Genomic DNA, 25,049 nt, shown 5'->3' with positions numbered 1-25,049 from the left:
AGTACCAAAGACTTAGGCAAATTCATGCACTACAAAGTTGGGCACCAACACTAACCTTTGAGTAACTCAAGTTGTGCATGGGTTTTGACATCCTCCGTTTTGGAGAGAAATTTTCGCTTTGTATCTGTTTTTCCTATTGTTTTGGCCACCACTCATAGCCCAACTACAAATATTCTCAACTGCCTCACCAATATATCTAGCAAAATCTTCAATATTTAAATCTAAACACTAGCTTTGATCATGCCATTATGTGTGATAATTTTGAAGATCAGAAATGCAAGTCTTATATAAACCTTGTAATTATGTGATGTTTTATCAAGATTCAATAGCAAAGTTGAAACAAAAACTACGCAGTTGGATCCTGATAAAACATCACATAATTTGCCATTTGGTGAAAAATACCCCTACTGGAACCCTAGTAGTCAACCGTGGTATCTGTGGTAGTGACAAACTACACTGGTTCACAATTTTTCCAACAATGAGCTTCTCTTGATCCTTGCTCATCCTAACTGCATTCTAGACAATGAGTTTCTCTTGATTCTTTCATTTTTTATATGTTTTCCTATATTTACTTCCAACTTTTTCTGAATGATTATTGATTACTTTATCCGATGGCTTTAAATATTTGTTCAAGCTTCCCCAGCTTTTTCCAGCCATATGTTTCAAAATACAAGGAAAGGTATGATTCTTGCAGTTAATTGCAAATATCGTGATTAGGACTTGGTTTAGTTAAGTCTATAATTTATTCCAATTGACTATATTACGCCCTCCAATATTTGATGAACATAAAGGTACGATATGAGTAAATGTTGTGTTGTTTTCCTACATGTTTGCAAATAATGCAGATGTATGGAACCTTTAGGATTTTATTTTTTTTATTTTTTTGATCTCATTTCTTTGGTTACATAAAATAAACAGATAACTACAACATTTGAACAACAAGAATACAAGAAAGATCTCCCCCTATAATAGGTTTAGACCTGGAGACTAGTGGGTAAGGAATTAGGAACTTTACAAAAATAAGAAGTATTGTGTAATGAAACCATTTGCACAATAGAAGAATACAATAGTGAATGTGATGCAAATACTTGATAATAATATGCCACTTCGAGGGGGCAACCTCCTAATCCACTTTGAGGGAGGATATCTCCAATGGTCTTCAACAAGAACACAATACTCAACATGATGATAATAGCTAACCTCTACCTCCTATATATATCATATTTATGCCAAGGATATAACCCAAGCCAACATAGATAACAACATATAGGCCCTAGGCCGACCTAAATGACTAAATAACAATATAATAATGATAATAAGCCACAAGCACTACTCATAATCCAGTAGACACTATAGGGTTAAGGGCATAAAATTCCCCCACCCCCATTTACAAAGGCATTGTCCTCAATACTAACTTTTTCTTTTTCTCTTTCTTCATCTTCCTTTTTTGCTTTTGCTTCTTCATCTGCTGCTTCTTGTTCTTGTTCTTTCTGAGAAGTTGCAGGCAAAATCAATGTGCACTATCCTTCTGACAAAGATAATTGATACATATACATAAATATACTACTGATAAATTGAAAGAATGTGCCCATCAAAATAGCATATTCATCTTAATACCGATATGAAACCACAAATTATATATTGCAGCATATTATTACTGCTACCTTCTAGCCTGTGATTTTAAATTCTTGACCACACAAGAACCAGGTTTTCTTCAAAAGGATAGTACTTCACCAATATGATTGTAGGTGCTTGGTTTGAATTGGCACTAGGTAAGCCAATTTTTCTGTGATTTTGGTATTAGAATCATTCTTACACAATGACAGGGATATTCTAGGCAAGCTACTTAAGAAAGAATCCTTCTTTATCTTGAGAAGCACTGGCAATAGGTGAACAATACGTTCAGGGAAGCTAAGCTTGACAGCACTCTCAGGTTGCCAGGAGAGTCTAACTAAGGATCCAAATATTCCCTTGAGGAGATCAATACAGACTTTAAACCATATCCTTCTGATGGATTCTTTGAAGTGTTACCATACCTTTCCAACCATTGACAATGTTTCAATTTACATGTCACAACTTGTGCACTGGTCAAGAAGAATGAATATTCTTAGAAATCCTTTTCCTGCAAACAGATTGATATTTCCTTGTTCATAAGAAGATGAATGTCTTAGGATACATTTTTGCTGATTAGAGGAAAAGATCATGTCTTTCAAAAACTATAAAATACAATCAAAACAGTCCTCTTTACCAGGTATTGGTAATCTTATTCACTAACCAGAATTTATGTTTGTAATGATTATGGATTAGGAAAAAACATCACAACCTTCAATTATCCACACTTCATGGATTAGTAAGTAGATCAACCAAATTTTAGTCATACATGTGTCGATCTCAAGGATAATGTCGAACAAATAGATCATAAAATAAATTGAGATTTCAATGTCTGGCAGAATACTAAGATAAAGCTCTAAGAACAAGGCATTTATCTTGGATTGTTCTTTTCTCTTGTTAAAGTCCCAATCCATTTGTCTGCAGATTGAATACCAAACAACCGCAGAGAAGACAGTTTCTCAAAACTTTAACGCAGTAATAAAGGTAACATAAACCAGAAAAGAAATAAAATAAGACATTTTTTGGGACAAGAAAAAATTCAGCCAGTTGTACCTTTGTCACACAGAAGTATGTCCTTCCAGACTCCCAAATTCGACGGCCAATGATATATTCTCTATCGCTACAGAAAAAAGGAAACTACAATATACAGCATAAATCAATATCAGAAACCAACATATAAATAAAAATATATAAAGAGATTTCAGTTTATATTTAAAGAAGACAAAAGTTACCTTTCTAATCCAGTGGACAATCATGGTTCCTGTAACAGGGCACTCCTCCAGAGTCTTGAAATAAATAAGCATGTTATCCCACCTGGGTCGGAAATCATCATCCCAGAAGAAATCTCTCATTATCTCTGGAGTCACATCATCAATTACCGTTCTGCTACAGTATGCTGTAGGACCAATCTAGGTAATGGAATTGTGGTTGGCACATAATAGGTAGTCAGAATGCATATTATTCAATAGAATCAATTGATAAATCTACCTAAAAATCGTTAACAAGCATATACACGATGTTTAAAAAAGAATTGTAACTACAAGATTTCAAAATCTTAAGTTGACAGCTCCAAACTCAAATGAATTAACATAAGCAAGTTGTTTTAAACCATAAATTCAACCCCCGCCTACCCTACTAAATCCTAACCACATAAAGAGATGATCTGCATGAAGATGCAAATTGCTATCATGCAATACTTTGCAAACAATTATATGCAACTGACTTATCAAACAGAATTTAGTTAATGAAATGACAACTCAAATCTGTTACCCCATATATTGGGATCTTACCTCACAAGTGCTGAGTGAACCACAAAATCCAAGGGATGTCTTTATGATTTTCAATTGATCCCATCTTACAGTTCCTTTTCTCTCTTTTGGAAGACAAACGGAACTGAAAAGATTTTCCGGCAAACTGAATTGTGGGATTTTTCAGGCGATTCCAGGTACAAAACGTACCAGAATCAGATTCTGAAACGAATCCCATGTGGGTACATCTGGTGTTCGTGTTTCTGGATGCCAAAATGTTTAGTGATTCTAGTTTGATCTTTTTGATATTCTTACGACCTACAATGTTGATTAGTGAACTCAGAACTTATCTATCATGAGATTCTAGTTTGATCTTTTTGATATTGAAAACTGAATTTAAATTAGTATGTTATGTTTCAAAATTTGATATTTGTAATGGTTTTGTTTAGCAAATGTATTGTATATGACATTCTAAACTTAATTCTATTTTCTAGCTGTGTGTGTGTGTGTGCGCGCGCGTATATACATATATGTATATAGATATGTACGTATATACATATATCTATATAGATATGTGTATGAACGTACCGAAAACGTATCCAACCCCAAAAAATATTCTGCTGTGCTGATATTTTGTACCCATACCCGATTCGGCAAGGATGTCCAAAAGAACAGAGAAATACTACAATTTTATAAAGAGATGAAGAGATACCTCTGGTTCATAACGCCATGCTTGGTAGGTCATTTTTGGTGTTGATCGGTTCATTATTTCTTGCCATGCAGGACCTCCATCTTTTATTTCCAGCAAATGGCACAGGTTATCTAAGTCCTCATGAGTGACAACTACCTCCTCCTTTCCAACAAAAGACGTGCTGCAAGTGCATATCAATCATCAGATGCCAATGAGTGGATCTATGTGCCAGTAAACATATTAAAAAGTGGCCAGTAAACTTATTAAAAAGTGGAGATAGATGTGAACATACTTTGGAAAATGAAATTTAGTACGAGCATCAGACGGCATAACTTCTAACCAGCCATTGATACATAATTTTTTTAGTATGAAGAGGGTGGAAAAAACTTGCTTCCAATAACATAAAATCCTATTCAAGGAAGGAAGCACAATAATATCTGTGTTTTACGATTATCTCATGCTCAGAAATTTCAAGATTTAAATCCTAACCAGATTAACAGCAGAACTTTACTATGCATCCCTTAACAATTCAGAGAGCAAATAGATGTAAAAGATAACACGTTCAGACTAGCCGGGACTATAGCAAATGCATAATAGCAGTAAAAACTTTGAAAATTCCAAGTATGTCAACATAATTTCAAATTTGTTAGATATGGAGAACTATTCCAGCAATAAGGAGTCTCTAAAGGTATATTAGTTGGGTTATCTCAAAAGTTTGTTGTCGTACTCTTTACCATAATTTGCAACCCATACACATCCAAAGTCTAAATAAGATAGGTTTAGAGAAACACCCTTCTCATGGGTATTTACTATTTGTAGTAATGATAATCATCAATCAAAATCTCATAAGTAACCATACAAAGGGGTCAAATATGTTCTATAGTTATTGGCAGAACCATATACGTGATACGTGAACTTCAGAATAGTAACAAAGTTCTTCAATATACCTTCACTACTTAGCTCGCCAAAGATTTACTCAACAAGCCAATATATTAAGAACTTCAACATTAAAATTAACACATGCAACATTTGCCAAAATATCAATAACATGGGCATTAAGGTACTGAAACCTTAATCAGACTCATATGATCAGCTTTCCCAGCTGGATCATATTTTATATTTGTTATCACAGCTTCATATGACAAATGATTTCTGAACAGCCAACCCTTTTTGCTCACAAAAAAGCAAGCTCAACGAGGCAGCTCTACAATTACTGGTATGTTTTACATATAGAGAAAATATATGTACAAATTTAACCCAGAAAAATGAACAAGCTTCAAAAACTACAAATTTCAAACTAGGTGAAAACAATTGCCCAAAGGATGTATTAGAGAAAAATCATGCATCTGTATCCAACCCCAATAAGATGAAAAAAAGGTGAGGATCGAAACATAATTTTCCACCGGCAACAGCAACTTAAGGGAATCCTGATCTGCAATTGCTTAGGATTTCCCACAACAATTCACCAATGCACATCTTATCAAGAATAAAATGTATTAGTGCTCTTTACCACAGTTGCACCAAGGAATATGCTTAGTGTGTGTGGAGAAAAATAAGCTAAAATTATGCTCCAATTCATAGTAACACAAGCTGAAGCAATGGAAACATACACGAACAAAAATCAGTTATAGAAAATATAAACCAAAACACATGCCTAAAAGAACATAGATCATGGCGATACTTAGTTTGGGAAGACTCTGGGAAGAAAACAACTGTGCCTCATCTTTCCATCAAATAACTGCCATTACAAAGCAAAATACAGGAGCATCTCTTCAATGGAATAATAAACCAGTGTGACCCTCCCCATCAACAATCTCAAACCTGCTGCTTTTGTCCTACTACGAAGCAACTTTGTATACTAATGAAATACTTCTGCAACCGCTAAAAAGAATCCCTATACTGTGAAAGACGTCGTTTTTATTCAAAATGCCAAAACCAGCATTGCGATGGAGATGAAACATTCGTTCAAGTGGAGAATCTTACTAACCAAATTTGGGAGCCACACAATCACTCCTATACAGATTTACTCACCAAGAAAATCCATTCTGCTAAATTTTCACCCCATATCACTGCTGAAAACGATAGTAATATGATTTGACATTACACTGACAGATAATCAATCCATCCTACATTATTTCTTCCAGCTTATGAAAGTTGGCACATCTTCCTGGAGTATGCTGCTCACACCAACATATTTGGTTTGCTGTCCTCAGGGTTGATGATGCAGGATTGGACTCACTCAAAAGAGCTTCTCTGTAATAAATCTTGTCAAGCCAAACTAGTGTCTTGTGGTGATTGGTGACTAGAGATCTCATGTCTAATATCCAAACATCTTTCTATCTGATCCATTTTAGATCAAAGCAAAAATTGGATTATCTCTAAACATTGTGAATCGATGCCTAACATAATTTCTGTACATAAAAATATTGTGTAAGCACACAACATGGACTCCCACCAAAAAATTGTTTGTCCCCAAAACTTCACACCAACTACATGCCAGAACTTATGCCTTTTTCTGCTACTTATAAACTTATGTGTTTTTTTGCTACTTATTAACATGAGCCACTTGTCACCTATGCTGATTACCTTGGGCCAAGTATGTAACTCCTTGGAATGCTCTACCATGTGGTAACTTTAGGGTACAGTATGTCCCCTAAAAAGCCCTAAACCTTATGAAAATTGGCCCTTACATCAGAACAACTTTCTTTCTTTTACTCTTTTTCGCCTATACATATTATGTCAACCGCCCAAGAGTCTTCCCTCAACCCTTCAAGATATTGTTTATAATAGATCTGTATTGTTTAGAAGCAAATACAACTATACATGAGCTTTGAAGTGTGATATAGCTACCCAGGAATTTAATCTATGAAATGCAGGATACTCAGGTATAAACAACCAGCTGCTTATAAGAATAGATCAATCCATCAAGCAGCACAGGCTACACTCATTTTCTGAAAAGCAGACCTGCCATAAAGATTGAAAACATGCACAAGGAAGGCTGGCCGTTTATGACTCTTTGTGATGCCATGAAGGAGAAAAGCCAGCGAACAAGAACTTGAAATAAGTACTCAATGACCCATCACATAAAGCACGATGAAACAAACACTATATCTGGATAATTAACTTGTTTCGTAGAAAGCATGCATTGGTCAAGCTGGTAGATGATGGCAATACAGATGCAGAGATAATTCCACTAAAGCCCCTTTTACAATTTCAAAATTTAACATATCTTTGCTTGAGCTAGAGTATTCTGAACCATTGGACCTATAATTTGTTGGAGTTTGTAATCCAAATGTGTTTGTAATTGTGTTAGTACATAGGTTACAAATATATTATATAATTATAACCTATCGTTCTATATGGTTAGTGATAGCTTAATAATCTTTTTATATGTTAGTTTGGGTGCTTACGTTAGTTTAATGTCAGTTTGCTAGTTGAGTAGTAATTTGAGTAGTTTTTCGTTAGATGGTTGCTCACTGGAATAGTTTTTTGTTAGATGGTTACTCACTGGAATACGAAGGGCTTTGAAAAGCCCTGAATGCAATATAATCAAACATAACATTACTTATAATTGCTGCTATTTTGTTGATCATTATATGTTTATTATCTTCATGTGCTTCCAACACAACATAATCTATGATAAAAGAATTTAAAATCTTCAATGAACTATCGAGCGTATTTCATCTTCTATTCAAGTGTCATTCCAGTCCATACAAGAGCAAATATAAAGTGCACATTATTTAGGGGCCTTATTTTTTCAGGCAGGAAATAACAAATTCTACAAAGGATGACAAAGCCACGAGAACCATCTCTCAAGGGTTAGTCCTACAACATTGATTTGGCAAACTGAAATCACTCATTAAACATCCACATATAAAAGCAATTATGGGAGAAGAAATCAATGTGGGAAAGTAGCAGCTTATTATCCTATGTGAAATGTTCAATTTCCAACCTGCTACCAATAACTTATAGGAAGTTAAGAATTTCTATGCTCAAAGTTTGCTGGGAGGATGGCCAACAAACAAAAGAATAAATCATTCCCTCCTTCACTTCATACACTACAAAACCTAGGTGGGTAGCCCTATTAACACACTAGATTCTGTATGGATACAATAGACTTATCATAGTGTGCAGCAGATAAAATGTTTGTGCACACAAGGAAAGGGCTCTAGGAATATTGCAAGATCCTATACATCCCTTGTACCCTTAACACTCAGGCATGAACATGGAAAATAAATAGAAAATAAATTACACACCAAAAGATTTCTCTTCTTTAATGTATGAGTTGGCTGGGAGGATGGGCAACTCAAAAAAGTGCTTAAATTTCATTAGAAACACATCTTTTTTGCAAAAACAATGACAAGATGTATCCAATGAGTACAAAAGTGTTTTCTATTAAATTAAAAACTTGATTGATTTGAATGCAAATTGAGTACAAAATTGCATACTCATGCGGAATCCTGATATGATAGTTAGCTGACAACTATTATTAATCTATGATGATTGCTTTTGAACATCACCATGATTTATCATAATTCATAAATAGCATATTACAACATTTTACATATTCCTCTTCCCTAGTCTAGTGAAAACTTTGGGAGAGGTTCTAAATTTCTAATAATCACATTTGAATATGTAATGCTGATTGTATGATATTTCATCATTGATCAATGATATTATGATAGTGATAAAATTAGTTGTCTAAGTTCTCAATTTTGGTCTCTACTCCCAGACCCGCCTCATTGTAATCAAATTTCTTGTATGACAAGAGACCCCAATAACTAGTCGGGGTTTGGCAGTGGAGACCCCAAAGGGTTTGAGGGACAGCGACAGCAAGTTGCACAAGGTGTTAGATGTGAGAAAAACCCAACTATCAAGGGGGTGCAAGGGAACATTCCGTTCCTCTGTGGTTGGAAGTGAGGGTTTGGGAGTGGAGAACCCATTGGGTTTAAGTGGCAGCGATGGCAAGCTGCACAAGGTGTTAGATGTGAGAATAACCCAACGATTAAGGGGGTGTCATGGAACATTTCATTTCCCCACGGGCTAGAAGTGGGGGTTAAAAAAATTTAGATGATTTTTTGACATGTATGGACCATTTTTATTGATTTTGCCAGACTCGCCAAGATTTTTGTGAAAAAACAATGAGTTTTCAGGCAAAACTCGACAAGTTTTTCTTGGGAGTTTTAGCTTAAAAAACTCGGCAGGCCAAAAAACGCACCAATTATACCTCAAGTCTTGCATTTATGGTTTTGCCCACAACTCTTCTAGTGGTTCTGAACATAAAGCATTGCCATGCAGTGATTGTTATTGCCTTAGAATAAAATGAACTTCCAAATATAATTCGAATACAAATTTCTACTTAATAATCACTTTCTTAATATTGCAATTCCACTTGCTTCCAAGAGATATTTCTCACCCTCCTTGAAGATCTACTAACTAGAATAACAAATCCTGTAGCGAATGAATAAGCAAAGATTTTTTAACCTCCTTGAAGGTAAACTTCTCTTCAAAAATAAACAATACAACAAAAGATATAGCAATGCAAATTTGACCATCATTCGCATTAAAATCAACCAAACACTTGTATCACTACAAATTGTATAGCCAATAACAAATTTGTTGAATTTTCTGAAACAATAAGACTGGTTTACATACAGAATGTTTTCCCTCTTTTTCCAACCTCTTACGAATGATAAATACACTCCATATATAGAAAAGATGCACTGAGGTAGTCCCTTATCAATTCAAGATAACAAGATGAATCACCAAAAAAACTGCCTAAAAACGGATCACATGAAACCCTCATTGGGAAATCATGATTATGTTCTTGTAATTGTTGTAGTGCTCATCGTAAATTGTTACCATTCACAATTTCACAATAGATTTAGCACTCACTTTGGCATATGTGATTGATCATGAGAAAATGTGCATGTCTTGAGACCAGATTGGCAATATTGGTCACATCTACTAGTGCCTAGCCATTTGAAATTTTTTACAACCAAATATGGCAGGACACTAGTGCCCAACATTACAATCCTCCCAATTTTGCCCCAAATTTGAATGTTTGAATGTCAGCCTCGAGCCCTTAACAATCAATACCTTGTTGTTGGGCTCTCTCGAATAGTTATTTGTGAAAAGGTGTTAATTGTGTATAAAAGTAACTCCCTTTCTCATTTGCAACTCCCTTTGACAATCTCTCATCAATCAAGCTAAAAACTCTGAAGGTATTATCAAGTATGCAAGGATCTGCTATCAAGTATCATCTATTGTTTATGATTTATCATTATTATCATGTTGTACTAACCTCTTGCAAGACTTCATGAGAGCAAGTCATCGTCACCTTACATGAGATTCAAGCAAGGGTTTCATGCCTAAAGTAATAATTATTCATTTATGTTATTTATTTTGCCTCTACTCCTGAGGGAGCACACGATTGTTATCATCATCATCATTGTTGTTGTGGAGGTGGGAACACCAACATGAAGTTTGACTAAGGCAAGCCCACATACAGCACAACCTTTTCCACTCAAATGCAAATTCAAAGGAATTCAATCGCAATAGTGGTACAAACAGACAAAGCAGACAATGACAGACACTCTCAGATTTCATACAACTAAAAACCTTAGGACACTAGTGCAGGGTGCTAGCATCCAAACACTTCTTCCTCAATTTTTGAGGATAGCAACCCAAATCCATGTTGACTTTGTTTCCTGCACTAGCTTTCATCAAAACAACCTTTGGTACACTAGCGCCTAGCATTTTAGTCATGCCCAGTCAAATCCAAATTTCAGCAACACGTTCTTCTTTATACCTCATTTCCAGATATGCTTTCCTTTTTTCTATTTTTGTTCTGTATCTTCTGCACTCAGTTAAACTTCTTCAATTTAGCCTTCTTTAGCCTAGTTCATTGCACACACTGAACAAATCCCTATTGCATAAAATATCAACAAAAGCCAAGCCCACTCACATCTCTAATGTTGCATGGGAGGACTGACCTGGGTTAATGCACATGTTAGTCTAAGATCTATTTTCCCATATTACAGTTGCATCTCTTTGTTCAAACTATATTTTGTCTTTGCACCAAAAGCCACCGGAGACCTATTGTGAAGTTCAAGAATTGTTAGAATGGTGCTAGTAGGTTGCCTAAAAACCATAAAGTCTTGGAAACTTGATTGCTAGAAAAGCAAGAAAAACCACTCCTTTCAATTAAACAATTGTTTTTGGAATGAAAAAATCTGTTTTGGCAATTATAGGATCAAATCAGATCATTAAATGCATCGTGAGATAGGCAAGGAAGTCAGCAAGAACAAACCTTAAAAAACCTGAGAGTTTCAAAGTTTTGGGGATCGGGTGTCAAGCATAACTCATGACTTTGTCAGAGATCAGAGTTCGAGGATATTGCATACTTGGTAGTTGGTACCATGTGAATAGGATGCATGCACCTCTAATTCTAATAGGACATATGCAGGAAGTTATTGAGTGTTGAGCATCAAAGATGCTTAAAAAGAAGTATGTGGATAAGGGGATGAACAAATTTCCAACTCCAAAAAAAATTACATACGAAAAAATCAAAAGTTGGGGATTAAGGACACCAAGGAAAATATACCCAAATAAGGGCAAATCCAAACCTCTGGCAAAATGAGGGAAGCAAGGCAAGGAATCAGATGGTTTTGGCAGCATAATATTTAGGAATTAATGGCAAGAGATTTGGAGTATCAAGGTTTGACAATTGAAGATACCAAATAACGAGTATTTGAGAAAAGGGATAGTCGAAACTTCGATTTCAATACAGAGTCCAACATGACCTATTGTCAATTGTCATGATGGCATAAATGAAGCAGACAAAAATAGAAGTAAATCAGAATTTCATTGGAAGAAATTTGTGACTACAATGATCGATGTTAAAGGAACACTTTGAGGAGGATTAAGTAATAAGGTTAAATTTCTCTGCAGGTACATCTCAAAAAAGTCAACAAAATAAAAAGCTTCACTGCTAGCATTTATTTGCAGCCAAGGACAACAAGACACCTTGTGTTGAACATGGCAAGAACAATTTGGATAAGCACAAAGATATTTGGTCCTCTAGGTTTAAGGACAAAGCCCCCTAAAATGATGGAGGTCAACATATATTACTATTGTGCTATTTTGTCATTTCAAATATGCTAGGTAGGTTGAGTTAGTGTTGTAGTATCTAGTTGCTTTGTTTGTAGAGGACGTACCCCCTTTATCTTCATAATGTCAACCACTTTACCATTGATGTAAACTAAATAACATGTGCATAATACCATTGTGACTTAGGGTTAGGGGTGAAGATAGTTGCTATATATACCAGATTCTCTCATTGTGTGCATCAATCTTATCACTCATTAATACAACAAAGGTGATGATAACTTTGAATGGAGATGTCTTCCTCCATTATAATTTAGATCGACAAATTAAAATTAAAGGAGAAGAAAATTTAGAACAGACTAAGCACCGTTCTGGACTGGACTTGAAGCATTTGGCATTTCAGCTGCAGTGATAAATTCACTTTGATATTCTAACAGCTAGAAGACCAAAGAAAAAAGAAGCTAAGAGCTACATATTACAATTCAGTGTTACAATCGTCCAAAAAGAAACCCCAGTATCAGTTACAGAACTCATATTTCAAGAAAGCATAGAATGCTATTACAATCTAAGCTATACAAAATGAAGGCAGGCATTGCGTATGCCACCTCCACACCAAGCCTGACATATTTCCAGTAACAATCTCCTGCTATGCATTGAAATTCTAAATACAGTTTGTTAACTCACTGGAACTTTCAAACAATAACAGAGGGTGATGAATTTGGGAGGATCTGGAATGTAACGAATTAGAAAACCGTTGAAATCTACAATATTGCCTTTAGATGAACAATTTATCAAATCCATCTTCAACAGGTATCCAATCTAACTTTACTACATTTGCCCTGCTGTAACATTTTTTATTGCTCACCATAGTTATCACAATATATATATACCACTGGTAATCCTGTCTAAGTTGCTAGTGTTGGACAAAAAACCTTAATAAGATCTAGAGCCAAATCCATTCCTTTTCTTCTCAATGTTTCCCTGAAGTTGTATGGCTAGCTTCAAATGCCATTCCTTCAGAAACATTTTATGGATAAGGTTGAGATTCTATTTCATCAATGAGAGTCAAGAGGAAATTACATGACAACTGTATATAGTGAGGCATGAGGCATATAAAGTATTTTCTGTAGGAATGTATGGCTCAATGTTCTTGACATTTATGCATGATTATGTCCCTTTGGGTGTGTTTAGTGTTAGTGAAGCCTACAATTTGATTTTTTATCGTATCCATAAGATGGGACCAATGAAGTTGTATGCAATTCACGAGTGAAACTTGGAGAACAGAATATGTATGTTTGCAACAAAGGAATACTGATTCTAATGGATAAAATCTGTCTTTGGCACTAAATTTATTGTTATAAATGAATTGGTGACATGGTGAGTCTCTTTCTTTGGACATGATGAGGGAAAAGGGCAGCTACACACAAGGCATATTAGACAACAAAACTTTAAATTGTTTGTCACAAGAAAGAAAATTGGTGATTGAACGAGTTAATTTACAGTTCCAACTCATGATAACACAAGAGGTTGCAAATTGACTCAAAATACACAAGTCCATGGTTTCGGTGCCAAGTTCCTCCTTACTTTAATGTAGGTTGTTGCAAGCTTGGGAGTATTAACATGACCATGTGATTTGAGACAAAATCCTACAATAACAGTGGGTTTGATACTCAGAAATGAAAAAAAAAAATAATACTTAATGTGTTAGTTCATTTGTGAGACTGGTTGACAATCAATTAGTAGATCAAATTGCCTAAATATGCTTCTGAAGAGAATCTACGTCCTCATACACTTGGAGCTAACCACAGTTCCTTGATGTAAGTGTTGTTGTTGCCAATAAATCAGTGATAGTATTGTACTATATGCAGCTCTGTTGGAAAAAGAAACTTTTGAACTAACCCAAAAAAACCTGAATTCAATCAAAATATGCTTTGTTTTTAAGTTGTGATATGAGCTGATCACGGCAGCGAAAGTTGTTGAAAGTGAAGGTGACACCATTCTATTAATTAGGTAGATGACAATTTGTGGACCCCCTATATTACTATGTGTGTTATTATTTGTCATCCAGCTATTTGTATTCATGTTCTAAGTGCTAGAAACTATGGCCTATTGTTGATCCAATGGCCAATATAATGCTGGTAAGAGAGGATGTGATTACCTATTGCCATTTAAATGAGGCCCCTTGGTCGAGCCTCTCTCGGACTGTGTTTGGATGAACCGTCAAAACTTATCTTGACCCATCCATCTGGTTTGGGTTTCCATCTAGCTTTGGCCTAGACCCAAATGTGGTGGGATTTGTGATGTATCATGGTTTCCACTAAACAGTTATCACCAGGTCCATCATATGGTGTATTTTTAGAGATACATATATATTGTACTGTCAAAATATCTGATATATTTGGTGATTACTTATAGAGCATATTGCTGACTTCAAGTTCAAGCATATGCCTATCAAATGCCTTCCAAATGTTCTAAATAATATAACCCATGGGTTAGATGATATATAATTTTGATGCACATGATTTTGGTGCCCAATTCGGTCCATCACCTTAGCATGAGTAATTGCACTTCATTGTATGACAACACAATAAAATTGGTTGGTTATCGTTACCCTATCAATACTGAGCAGGTGTGGTATTGATTCTTAATCTTGTCAACAATTAGGATAGACTAATAGCCAAATCCAACAATTGATAAATTTTGGCTTGACATGGAAAGGTCCATAGCCATCTCTTGGTCCTATTGTGACATTTTCACACATTGCCTCATTGCAAATAGGGACCCCCACTTTTTCCGCTAGCCCCCACTTTTTCCGCTTTTTAGAGTAGATGTTTTGCTTAGGTTGTCTTAGTTTAGCAATAATTTCCTAGTGTTTGTCTTTGCTTATGAGAGGGTGTCATGTCAAAATGCAAAAATGTTAAAATTGCAAGGGAATGATCCTTCAAAATGCAGAAGTGTTAAAATTGCAAGGAAATGATCCTAAGTGTCAAATTGCCTTAGCTTGTCAATTTATTTTTCGTAAGTGTTGAATTTCAATTTTGCCTTGAAATGTGAGAGAAAATGATGAAAATGTTGCAAATTGATGTGAATTTTGTGCGAAACTACTAAAAGTCCCTATTGGAGTCATTTTTCTACTCCTAGAAGGTGAAATAAATCAAAAATGCACAAAGTTTCTATTGATTGTAACTAGGCTTATAGGGGGGCAACATCCAAACCCCCTTTAGGACCGGGTCCTATCCTAGGGTAACGTGACCCTTTCTCATTCACATTGCCACGCTACATGCCATTTAACTATTGGCGCCAAAAACCAAGGAGGCCGACTTACATTTCAAAGTGCAAAAGATGCATATAAATAAATGACAATTTGTAAGTCAATAAACATATAATCAAGTTCACTGTAATGGGCACCCCCTGTTCGGTACTAAATTTATGTCCTTTTTACTTAGTGTAATTTTGTCAAACAGTTGGCGTGCAAGCTGACTACTGGATTTTTTGGTTCTTGATTTGCTATAGGATAAATTTGGTAAACTGATATTTATTGTAAAGCTTTCAAAGTTTATTCAATATAAAAATAACCAGACATATCAAATACCAAAAAACAAGAGGATTAATGCTGATGGTATTTATTTAATTCCAACTCCAAGCATACAAATCAGATTTGAAGAATATTACAGACCATATGATAATAAACAAATTCAAACCTAGACTCCACAAGTATAGAACCTGCTGAAAACACTGTTCATGCACTGTAGCTGCACTATTCACGGCACTGTAGCATTTTTACTATTCACGCAGCACTGTAGCAAAAACACTGTTCACGCGGTATTGTAGCAAAACACTGTTCACGCGGTACTGTAGCAAAAACACTGTTCACGCGGTACTGTAGCAAAAACACTATTTTCAAATCTGCACTTTCAAACCCCTGTAAAAACATCATGCGAGAGCACCAAATGAAGCCCAATGTGTTTCCTGAATGAAAACACCATTAATCCTCCTGACTGTGTCTTTCAACAGCGAAGAGAATGCTAGCAAAGAGGGATTCCGTCCTCCAAGCCCAATAATCAGATTTCTACGAAATCCAACAGCATAACATTAATTCATCCCAGCATATCCCAAAAGAGAGCTCTCAACCTCCATTTATATCTTCTCCCTGGATGCAAACACTTCATTTCCTAAATGTGGGATAATACAATTAGAATAAAATATTATTTCCCACAATGTACCATTAAAGGGAACTTTTAATATTTTAAACATTACTTTATATTCCCAACCTTATAAAATAACGATAAAGTTAAATATTTAATTTAACTTTACACTTTATCGTTAAATATTAAAACATTGTTGATAATCCCTTTAAATCATTGTCGCCTTCAAATATTTTTACTGATAGTTATGCCAACCAGGGAAACACTAAAAATTTCAAGTCACTGCTTGGAGACTAACTTACTATAAATAGTAAGTGTCTAGAAACCCTGTCAAAGCAGCACCGATTGCCCTGAAATCGAAAACACCTAGGCCAAAACACCTCAGGATCCCATCCATGTCCTTGTTAGCCTTCGGGACCATGTCAGAATAGGCTAACGACACCCCATATCATGTTGCGCTAAAAAGGGGACATTACATTCACATACAAAGGCGATTTAGCTCTGCTGTGCGAATTCAAGGAAGAGTGCGAACTATTTCAGATTGGTGCGAAATTGTCCAAGAGGACATAGTGGTTTTTATGCAAGGCTTTGAAGCATACAAGGGACAGATCTGATATGTGAAGATCAGATTCAAGCTAGGTATTGTACTTATATTTAGAGGAGAATATATAATCTGACCTGTGGGTCTTTCAGGCTGGGTTTTTCCTCTTTGAAGGTTTTCCCAGGGTATGCTTGTTTGTCTACTGTTTTATTTCTGATTTATGTTGGCTTATTAAATACTGCAAATCTGATTACAATCTAGGGCATAATTAATCGAAGTTTGGTTTACTAAAATACTGCAAATCTGATTACAACCTAGGGCACAAACAATTATATAAATCTGATTAATATACCTAGGGTTTAAAATTACATGGTATCAGAGCTATAGGTGTCATTAACTTCTGATTTTAGCAGATCGTTTGTTGCATATAGCTGTTGTTTGTGTTCAGATTAAAGATGTCAGGTTTGAAGGTTGAAGATAGGCTTGAGGGAGCCATTGATTTTGCTGCTTGGAAAGTTCGTATTCTATTGGTCCTTGAAGAAAATGACCTACTGAAATTTGTAGAAGAAGAAAGGCTGTCTCCTCCAGAAGATGTTGAAGAGCTGAAACTGTTCAAGAAAGATTCCCTCAAAGCTAGAAGGATCATAATTGAGTCCGTCAAGAATCATCTTGTCACTGTCATATCAAAGTTTGTATCTGCCAGAGAACTGATCAAACACTTGGAAGGGATGTATGAAGTCAACAATCTCAGCAGGGCTCTTGCCCTAAGACAGCAACTTCTACACATGAAAATGAAAGAAGAAGACTCGATCATTGCCTACTTCATGAAGATCAATGAACTAAAGGACAAGCTAAGCACTCTTGATTGCCAAATCTCAAATAAAGACCTTGTTATGATTGCATTAAATGGTCTACCTGATGAATGGGAACCATTCATTCGTAGCATTGGTGGAAGAGCCGATCGTCCCAACTTTGAACGTCTTCAATCTGATTGCATCGAAGAGGAATCTCGAATTGAGGTAAGAGGAAAACTCAAGAACTCTCTCAAAGATAATCATGTTCTCTTATCTAAATCTAGGAAAGGTGGTCATTGGAAGAAAGAGAAGAGAAGCAAAGATTTTAGATCCTCCTCCTATGATCCAAGGAAAAAGTCAAGAGATTCCTCTCACATTCATTGCTTCAGATGTGACAAGTATGGTCACTATGCCAGAGATTGTCAGAATGACCCAAAGGAAAGGGAAGCCAACTTAAATGAAGTTGTCGAACAAAGTGAAGACTATCTTCTTATCTCTGCTCTTTCCAGCAATGTTCCTACGGACAGCAATACGTGGATACTTGACAGTGGTGCCTCCAGACACATCTCAGGATTTCGTGAGCATCTCTCAGATCTGATTGAAAAAGACACCAATCTCCATGTAGTAATCGGTGATGATGCTCGATACTTGGTAAAAGGTTCTGGCACTACCTCTTTAAAACTAGATTCTGGTATCTCCTTACAACTCTGTGATATTCTCTTTGTACCTGGTATTAAAAGAAATCTTATTTCCATTTCGGCTTTAGAAGATAAGGGTTTGCAAATAGCATTTTCTAAAGGGAAAGTACTCGCTTGGCCTAAGAAATCTAATTTCAAATCTGCTCGTATTATTGGAAATAGATGTGATAGTTTATATAAGCTTGCAGCTAATCCAATTCAAGCTCTCATTCATGGGACCCCTGAATCATGCGAACTATGGCATAGAAGATTAGGTCATGTTCACTTTCAAGCTCTTCCCACTCTCGGTAAAATGGTCAAAGGTATGCCTAAACTCAGTTTATCTCATGATGATGCTTGTAAAGGTTGTGCAATGGGTAAGAATGTAAAGAATCCCTTTCATAAAAGCGATAGTAGGGCTAAAGAAAGGTTAGAGCTTATTCATTCAGATTTATGTGGTCCTATGTCTGTAACATCTCCTAGCAGTTTCCTATATTATGTTATCTTCATAGATGATTTGTCTAGGAAAACATGAATCTATTTTCTTAAAACTAAAGAGTCTGAAGAAGTCCTAAACAGATTTAAAGAATTCAAAGCATTAGTTGAAAATACTACAGGAAATCAAATTAAATGTTTGAGGTCTGACAATGGAGGTGAATACACCTCAAGAAGCTTCTATGACTTTTGTGTTAAAGCAGGAATTAAGAGGGAGTTTTGTGTTCCCTACAACCCTCAGCAAAATGGAGTTGCTAAAAGAAAGAACAGGACCATTGTTGAAGCTGCAAGAGCCATGATACATGATCAGGACTTGCAACCTTTTCTATGGGCAGAAGCATCCAAAACCGCAATTTATATTCAGAAATAGATGTCCTCAACGAGTCCTAAAGGATGTGACACCTGAAGAAGCCTTTTCTGGAATCAAACCAGACATCAGTCACCTAAGAATATTCGGAAGCCCTGTGTATGTTCATGTGCCTAAAGAAAAACGAACCAAGCTGGATCCATCTGGGAAGAAAGGCATCCTAGTAGGATACAGCGAATCTTCCAAAGCCTTCAAGATCTACATTTCAGGTCAAAGGTATGTTGAGGTAAGTAGAGATGTAACTTTTGAAGAAGATATTGCTTTCAAAAGATCTAAAGGTTCATTAACCAACAATAATGATATGGTGATGGAAAATCAAGATTCAATTGTTGATGCTAACCCTGAGTTACAGGAGGAGTCTATTGATCTTCCAAGTCAGGAAGTTTAGAATGACTCATCAGAACCCATGCAATCTACCGATATACCTCAAGATATTGTGGTCTGCAAGAAGAGACCACTTTGGGTTAGAAATACGATTCAAGATGTTGAAGGGTTTGCTGCTCCCAGAGGAACCTTCAGAAATAGCAAGAGTGTCCAAAATCACGCCAACTACATTTTTGTGATGTGCAATATAATTGAGTCTGAACCCCACGATATCGGAGAAGCTATGTCCCATCATGCTTGGAAATTAGCCATGGATGAAGAGTACGGATCTATCATCAAGAATGATGTCTGAGACATTGTACCCAGACCCAAAGGTAAGTCTGTCGTTTCCTCTAAATGGTTGTTTAAAATTAAACATAATGCTGATGGTAGTATTAAAAAATATAAAGCTAGGTTTGTAGCCCGTGGTTTTTCTCAAAAGGAAGGGATAGATTATGAAGAAACCTTTGCCCCTGTTGCTAGATATACCTCTATTAGGTCTATAATAGCTATTGTTGCAGCCAAAGGTTGGGAGCTGCATCAAATGGACGTTAAGACAGCCTTCCTTAATGGTGTCATTGAGAAGGAAGTCTATATTGAGCAACCAGAAGGTTATGTAATCCATAAAAGAGATTCTCATGTTTGCAAGTTGAAGAAAGCTTTATATGGGCTCAAACAGGCTCCTCGCGCTTGGTATGAAAGAATTGATAAGTACTTACTAAGTTTAGGGTTTTCCAAGAATGATGTTGATGCTAACATTTACTTGAAAATTTATAATGATGAGAAGCTTATTTTAGTTTTGTATGTAGATGATTTATTTCTCACGGGTGAAAATAAATCAATCATGAGATGTAAAAAGGAATTAGCCTCAGAATTTGAAATGAAGGATTTAGGTCTAATGCAGTACTTTCTAGGGTTAGAGGTATGGCAAAGAGCTAATGAAATCTTTCTAAGTCAGGGAAAATACACTATTGATATTTTGAAAAGATTTAGGATGATAGATTGTAAACCTATGCGTACTCCTATGGAATCTAACTTAAAGAAATTAAGTGTTTCCGCAGCTAACTCTGATTTTGCAGATCCCTCTGAGTACAGGCAGTTGATTGGCTCCCTGATGTACCTAGTCAACACTAGGCCAGATATCTGTTATGCTGTTAATGCTCTCGGTCAGTTCATGAGCTCACCTAAACATGTTCACCTGGTTGCTGCCAAGCACATTCTAAGATACCTACGTGGCACGATTGGTTATGGGCTGAAGTATTCACTTAATACCCCAATTCTCCTGAAAGGCTACTCAGATTCAGATTGGGCAGGAAGTGTCAAGGACAGGAAAAGCACTTCAGGCATCTGCTTCAACTTGGGCTCCGCAGTAATCTCTTGGGCATGCAGAAAGCAATCTTCGGTAGCATTAAGCACTGCAGAAGCTGAGTACATTGCCGCATCTGTTGCATCCAGAGAAGCAATGTGGCTTCGTAAGCTCCTTGTTGGATTATTTGGTCAAGTCAATGATCCTACCACCATTCATTGTGATAATCAAAGCTGTATAAAGATGTCAGTAAATCTTGTATTTCATGATCGGTCCAAACATGTGGAAACACACTATCATTACATTCGGGATATGGTGCAGAGAGGCGCCATTCATCTAAAATACATTAGCACAAATGAACAGATTGCTGACATCCTCACCAAACCTTTATCCAGAGTGAAGTTGGAGTACTTCAGAGATAGACTTGGTGTCATGGAAAACGAAACCCTGATTGAGAGGGAGCTTCAATCTCAGTGACTATGTGTAGCACTTTGAATCATTCCTTGTGTGTGTGCAAGAATGAATTACATCCAATCTATGCTTGTGTGCTAGATGGATAATTGTAATAACGTAAAGACCCACTGGTGTATTACACTTTCTATGCTTGTGTGCTAGAACCATCCTATGCTTGTGTGCTAGGTGGAAGATGTAATTCTATGCTTGTGTGCTGGATCCACTCTATGCTTGTGTGCTAGATGGAACTTAAAGGTTCAGATTATGTATTCTCCTCCTCCCTAGTTAAGAGGGAGTGTTGATTGTAACTAGGCTTATAGGGGTTCAGATTGCCTTAAGGCAACATCCGAACCCCCTTTAGGACCGGGTCCTATCCTAGGGTAACGTGACCCTTTCTCATTCACATTGCCACGCTACATGCCATTTAACTATTGGCGCCAAAAACCAAGGAGGCCGACTTACATTTCAAAGTGCAAAAGATGCATATAAATAAATGACAATTTGTAAGTCAATAAACATATAATCAAGTTCACATACAAAGGCGATTTAGCTCTGCTGTGCGAATTCAAGGAAGAGTGCGAACTATTTCAGATTAGTGCGAAATTGTCCAAGAGGACATAGTGGTTTTTATGTAAGGCTTTGAAGCATACAAGGGACAGATCTGATATGTGAAGATCAGATTCAAGCTAAGTATTGTACCTATATTTAGTGGAGAATATATAATCTGACCTGTGGGTCTTTCAAGCTGGGTTTTTCCTCTTTGGAGGTTTTCCCAGAGTATGCTTGTTTGTCTACTGTTTTTTTTCTGATTTATGTTGGCTTATTAAATACTGCAAATCTGATTACAATCTAGGGCATAATTAATCTAAGTTGGTTTACTAAAATACTGCAAATCTGATTACAACCTAGGGCACAATCAATTATATAAATCTGATTAATATACCTAGGGTTTAAAATTACAGTTTCAACGGACTTCTATTTTCCACCCTTTAAATCTTGGGGAAATTCATAAAGTCCCAATGAAAATAGAATTTCACTACATAAATTGATGAAATTGGGTAAGTTTGGACTTCAAAAGCATGAAAATCAAGAAAATCCCGAGGGAGGACGTTTTTCCACTCCATTTTGAGCATGAAGGCACCAATACAATGTTAAGGATCAAGAAAATCCTTATGGAGGTTGAATTTCCAATCCAGGACTATGTTTACAAGCAAATGAAAGTGAAATTGTGGAAGTCCTGATGACTAGAAAATTTTCACTCGGGACAAAACAAAGGACATTATGAGTCTCAATGAAGGCCGTTTTCCCATTGGGTTCACAAAGGAGAAAATGCATAAGGAATTAAGAGTCCAAATGACCCACGATTTTCCACTTGAGGGAAAATGACCAAGGTGAGGTGAATTTAATGTGTCCTGATGGGATTCAATTCTCCACTTGAAGTAAAAATAGTTGAGACAATGCAAAATAACATGATTTGAGTGTTCTGATGGAAGTCGATTCTCCACTTGAGGCTGATTTACAAAGATTTGACCAAATTTATGAGTCCAAATGAGCATCGCTTTTCCACTTGAGGTGTATAATTACAAGGTGATGGCCGAATTTCATTGAAAATAAATTCCCAATGGTCATCGATTTTCAACCAAGGGGCTGGAAATCAACATAACCTGAGAATTTTTAGGGGAAAGTCAGTCCTAATGAGGAGCGATTTTCCATCATTTCATTTGGTGGACGAAATTAAAGAGAAATGTGGCTAACTTTGAATGTCCCCATGCATATCGATTTTCCACCTTGCTGGGTTAACATGTTATTTAACCCACATTAGCTATGTGGTAACAATGAACAGTGAAATGCTGAATAAAAGTACAGGCCAGCAAGCAATAAAATATTATTAAGTGGCTGATTAGACTCCAAGTGAGCTGGAAGAGAGGAAGGTTGAGATCGCCTAGGGTGTTGAAGGAGATTGTGCCACTATTGAAGAGGGTATTGCGCACCCATTGGAAGTGTTTTGTAGCACCATTGAAGGGGCCATTGCTGGCTGAGACCACCATTTCCAGCCATTGTCCAAGGGAAAAACGTACCACCTCCAGCTACAACAAACACATATCGCATGAACTACATGAATGGCACCATGAAAGGGATGATTTCCAGCTGATACAATACGATTTTCAGAGATATTTTCAGACCTCCATACTCAGAAATCAAACCTGAGACAGCGAACTGGGTTGCAATATCTTTCATCTTCTGAGTTTGAAAGGGAATTTTCAGACTTACACATTAAAACCAAACCTATCCTAAGTCTGAAAATCAGGTTTTCTTGGAGCAAAATTTCCAGATTTTGATTAAATCGTTTGCATTTTCCAGAATTATGTTACATAATTTCGAATTTCTGATTTAGAAAACTAACAAGTCTGAAAATTAATTGAAATCAGAACCTAAGTTAGTTCTGATAAATTATTTGTTCAAATTACCTATCACAAGTTGGGGCAAAGGTTGGGAAAAAAGTCCCTATGAGGTTCTATTTTCCACTCAAGGATCAATGAGGAGTTGCAACAAGGATAAGGACTAAATAGTCCCTATGGAGGCCGATTCTCCACTTGGGGACTAAATCGCAAAATGCTTTGTCCCTATACCCTAAGTCACAAGGTTCGAATTCAAATTCAAAATCGACGGCCATGAAATTCGGATTAAATTCGACAAGGAAAAATTCGAAAAAAAAAATCGGATAAAATTCGCCTTATATAATTTTGTTTATTTTTTAAATATATGTATACTTCTAATAAATCCGACTACCTGATGAAGCAGTTGCAGAGTGCAACCCAGAAGTTGCAGAGAATACCCGTGAGTGCGACACAGCAGTTGCAGAGAATACCTGCGAATCACAACCCAGCAGTTGCAGATACAGAGAATACCTGCGACCCAGCAGTTGCAGTCTTGCATATACAAAGAATAGCAGCACTTTATAGAGAAAATCCACCGAAAATCTTACAAAAAAACCCTAAACGCTTTTCAGAAACCTAGAAAAACGCTTTTTAAGTTTTAACTTTAATAATAAAAAAATGACATCAAGGCCGTATGAATTTATGGCCGAATTTCAACGAATTTTTCATAGAAGTTTGGAATTCGATAAAAATCGAGCTTCATCCTTGAAAATCGCCGATTTATGTGACTTAGCCTATACCCATCGATTCTCCACCAAGGGACAAATCAATTCAAATAAGGATCAATGACAAAGTAGTCCCTATAGGTATCGAATTTCCACCAAGTAAAGAAATGGACAAAGGTAATGCAAATGTTTTAAGAACTTATTTGTCCCTATGACTACTGAATTCCCACCGATAAAGACTCAGTTTAACATGAAATTGATCCCCGTAGGATTCGATTTTCTATTAAGGGTTCAAAGCTATTAAAGATCAAAAGGAATTAAGGAGTCCCTAAGGGAATCGAGTTACCATTCTCATGTGGTAAAAGATTGATGGTGCTCTCATTCATTTCATACGTGTTTGATTCACTATTTGTTTATTTCGCATGTCTACTACAAGGAAGGGAAGCATGATGATCAAGGCTTGAGGTGAAAGAGGATGCAACTTACAAGGATACGAAGGGCTCAACACTTCAAAGCAACAAATGATGTAGTATCAGCTCCAAGATGACGAGCAAGTGAAATGCAAGAATGAAGAAACTCAAACAATGCTATGAGGAATCAAGGTTCAAATTCAAGAAAGGATAAAGGTACGATTTAGAGAAAGGAC

The 25,049-nt window shown here is 36.3% G+C and overlaps 1 protein-coding gene across 2 annotated transcripts in view; it reads right to left on the bottom strand.

The window, feature by feature from the left end:
• The window catches only part of LOC131051004 (uncharacterized), an 87,583-nt gene that overhangs the window by 25,828 nt on the left and 36,706 nt on the right, over positions 1-25,049 (bottom strand). For both annotated transcript variants that reach the window (XR_009107064.2, XM_057985327.2), the window contains exons 2-4: positions 4,072-4,231; positions 2,844-3,020; positions 2,665-2,748 (exon numbers count right to left, since the gene is read on the bottom strand). Coding sequence is in view for 1 of the 2 variants with exons in the window: in XM_057985327.2 (XP_057841310.1) it covers positions 2,665-2,748; positions 2,844-3,020; positions 4,072-4,231 (421 nt within the window). In the remaining variant the exon portion in view is untranslated. The remainder of the gene's footprint in view (positions 1-2,664; positions 2,749-2,843; positions 3,021-4,071; positions 4,232-25,049) is intronic.

Source organism: Cryptomeria japonica, chromosome 6 (assembly GCF_030272615.1).
Source record: "Cryptomeria japonica chromosome 6, Sugi_1.0, whole genome shotgun sequence".
Taxonomy (NCBI): domain Eukaryota; kingdom Viridiplantae; phylum Streptophyta; class Pinopsida; order Cupressales; family Cupressaceae; genus Cryptomeria; species Cryptomeria japonica.
The sequence above is the reverse complement of the archived record's forward strand: the minus strand, read 5'-3'. Positions and strand labels throughout refer to the sequence as shown.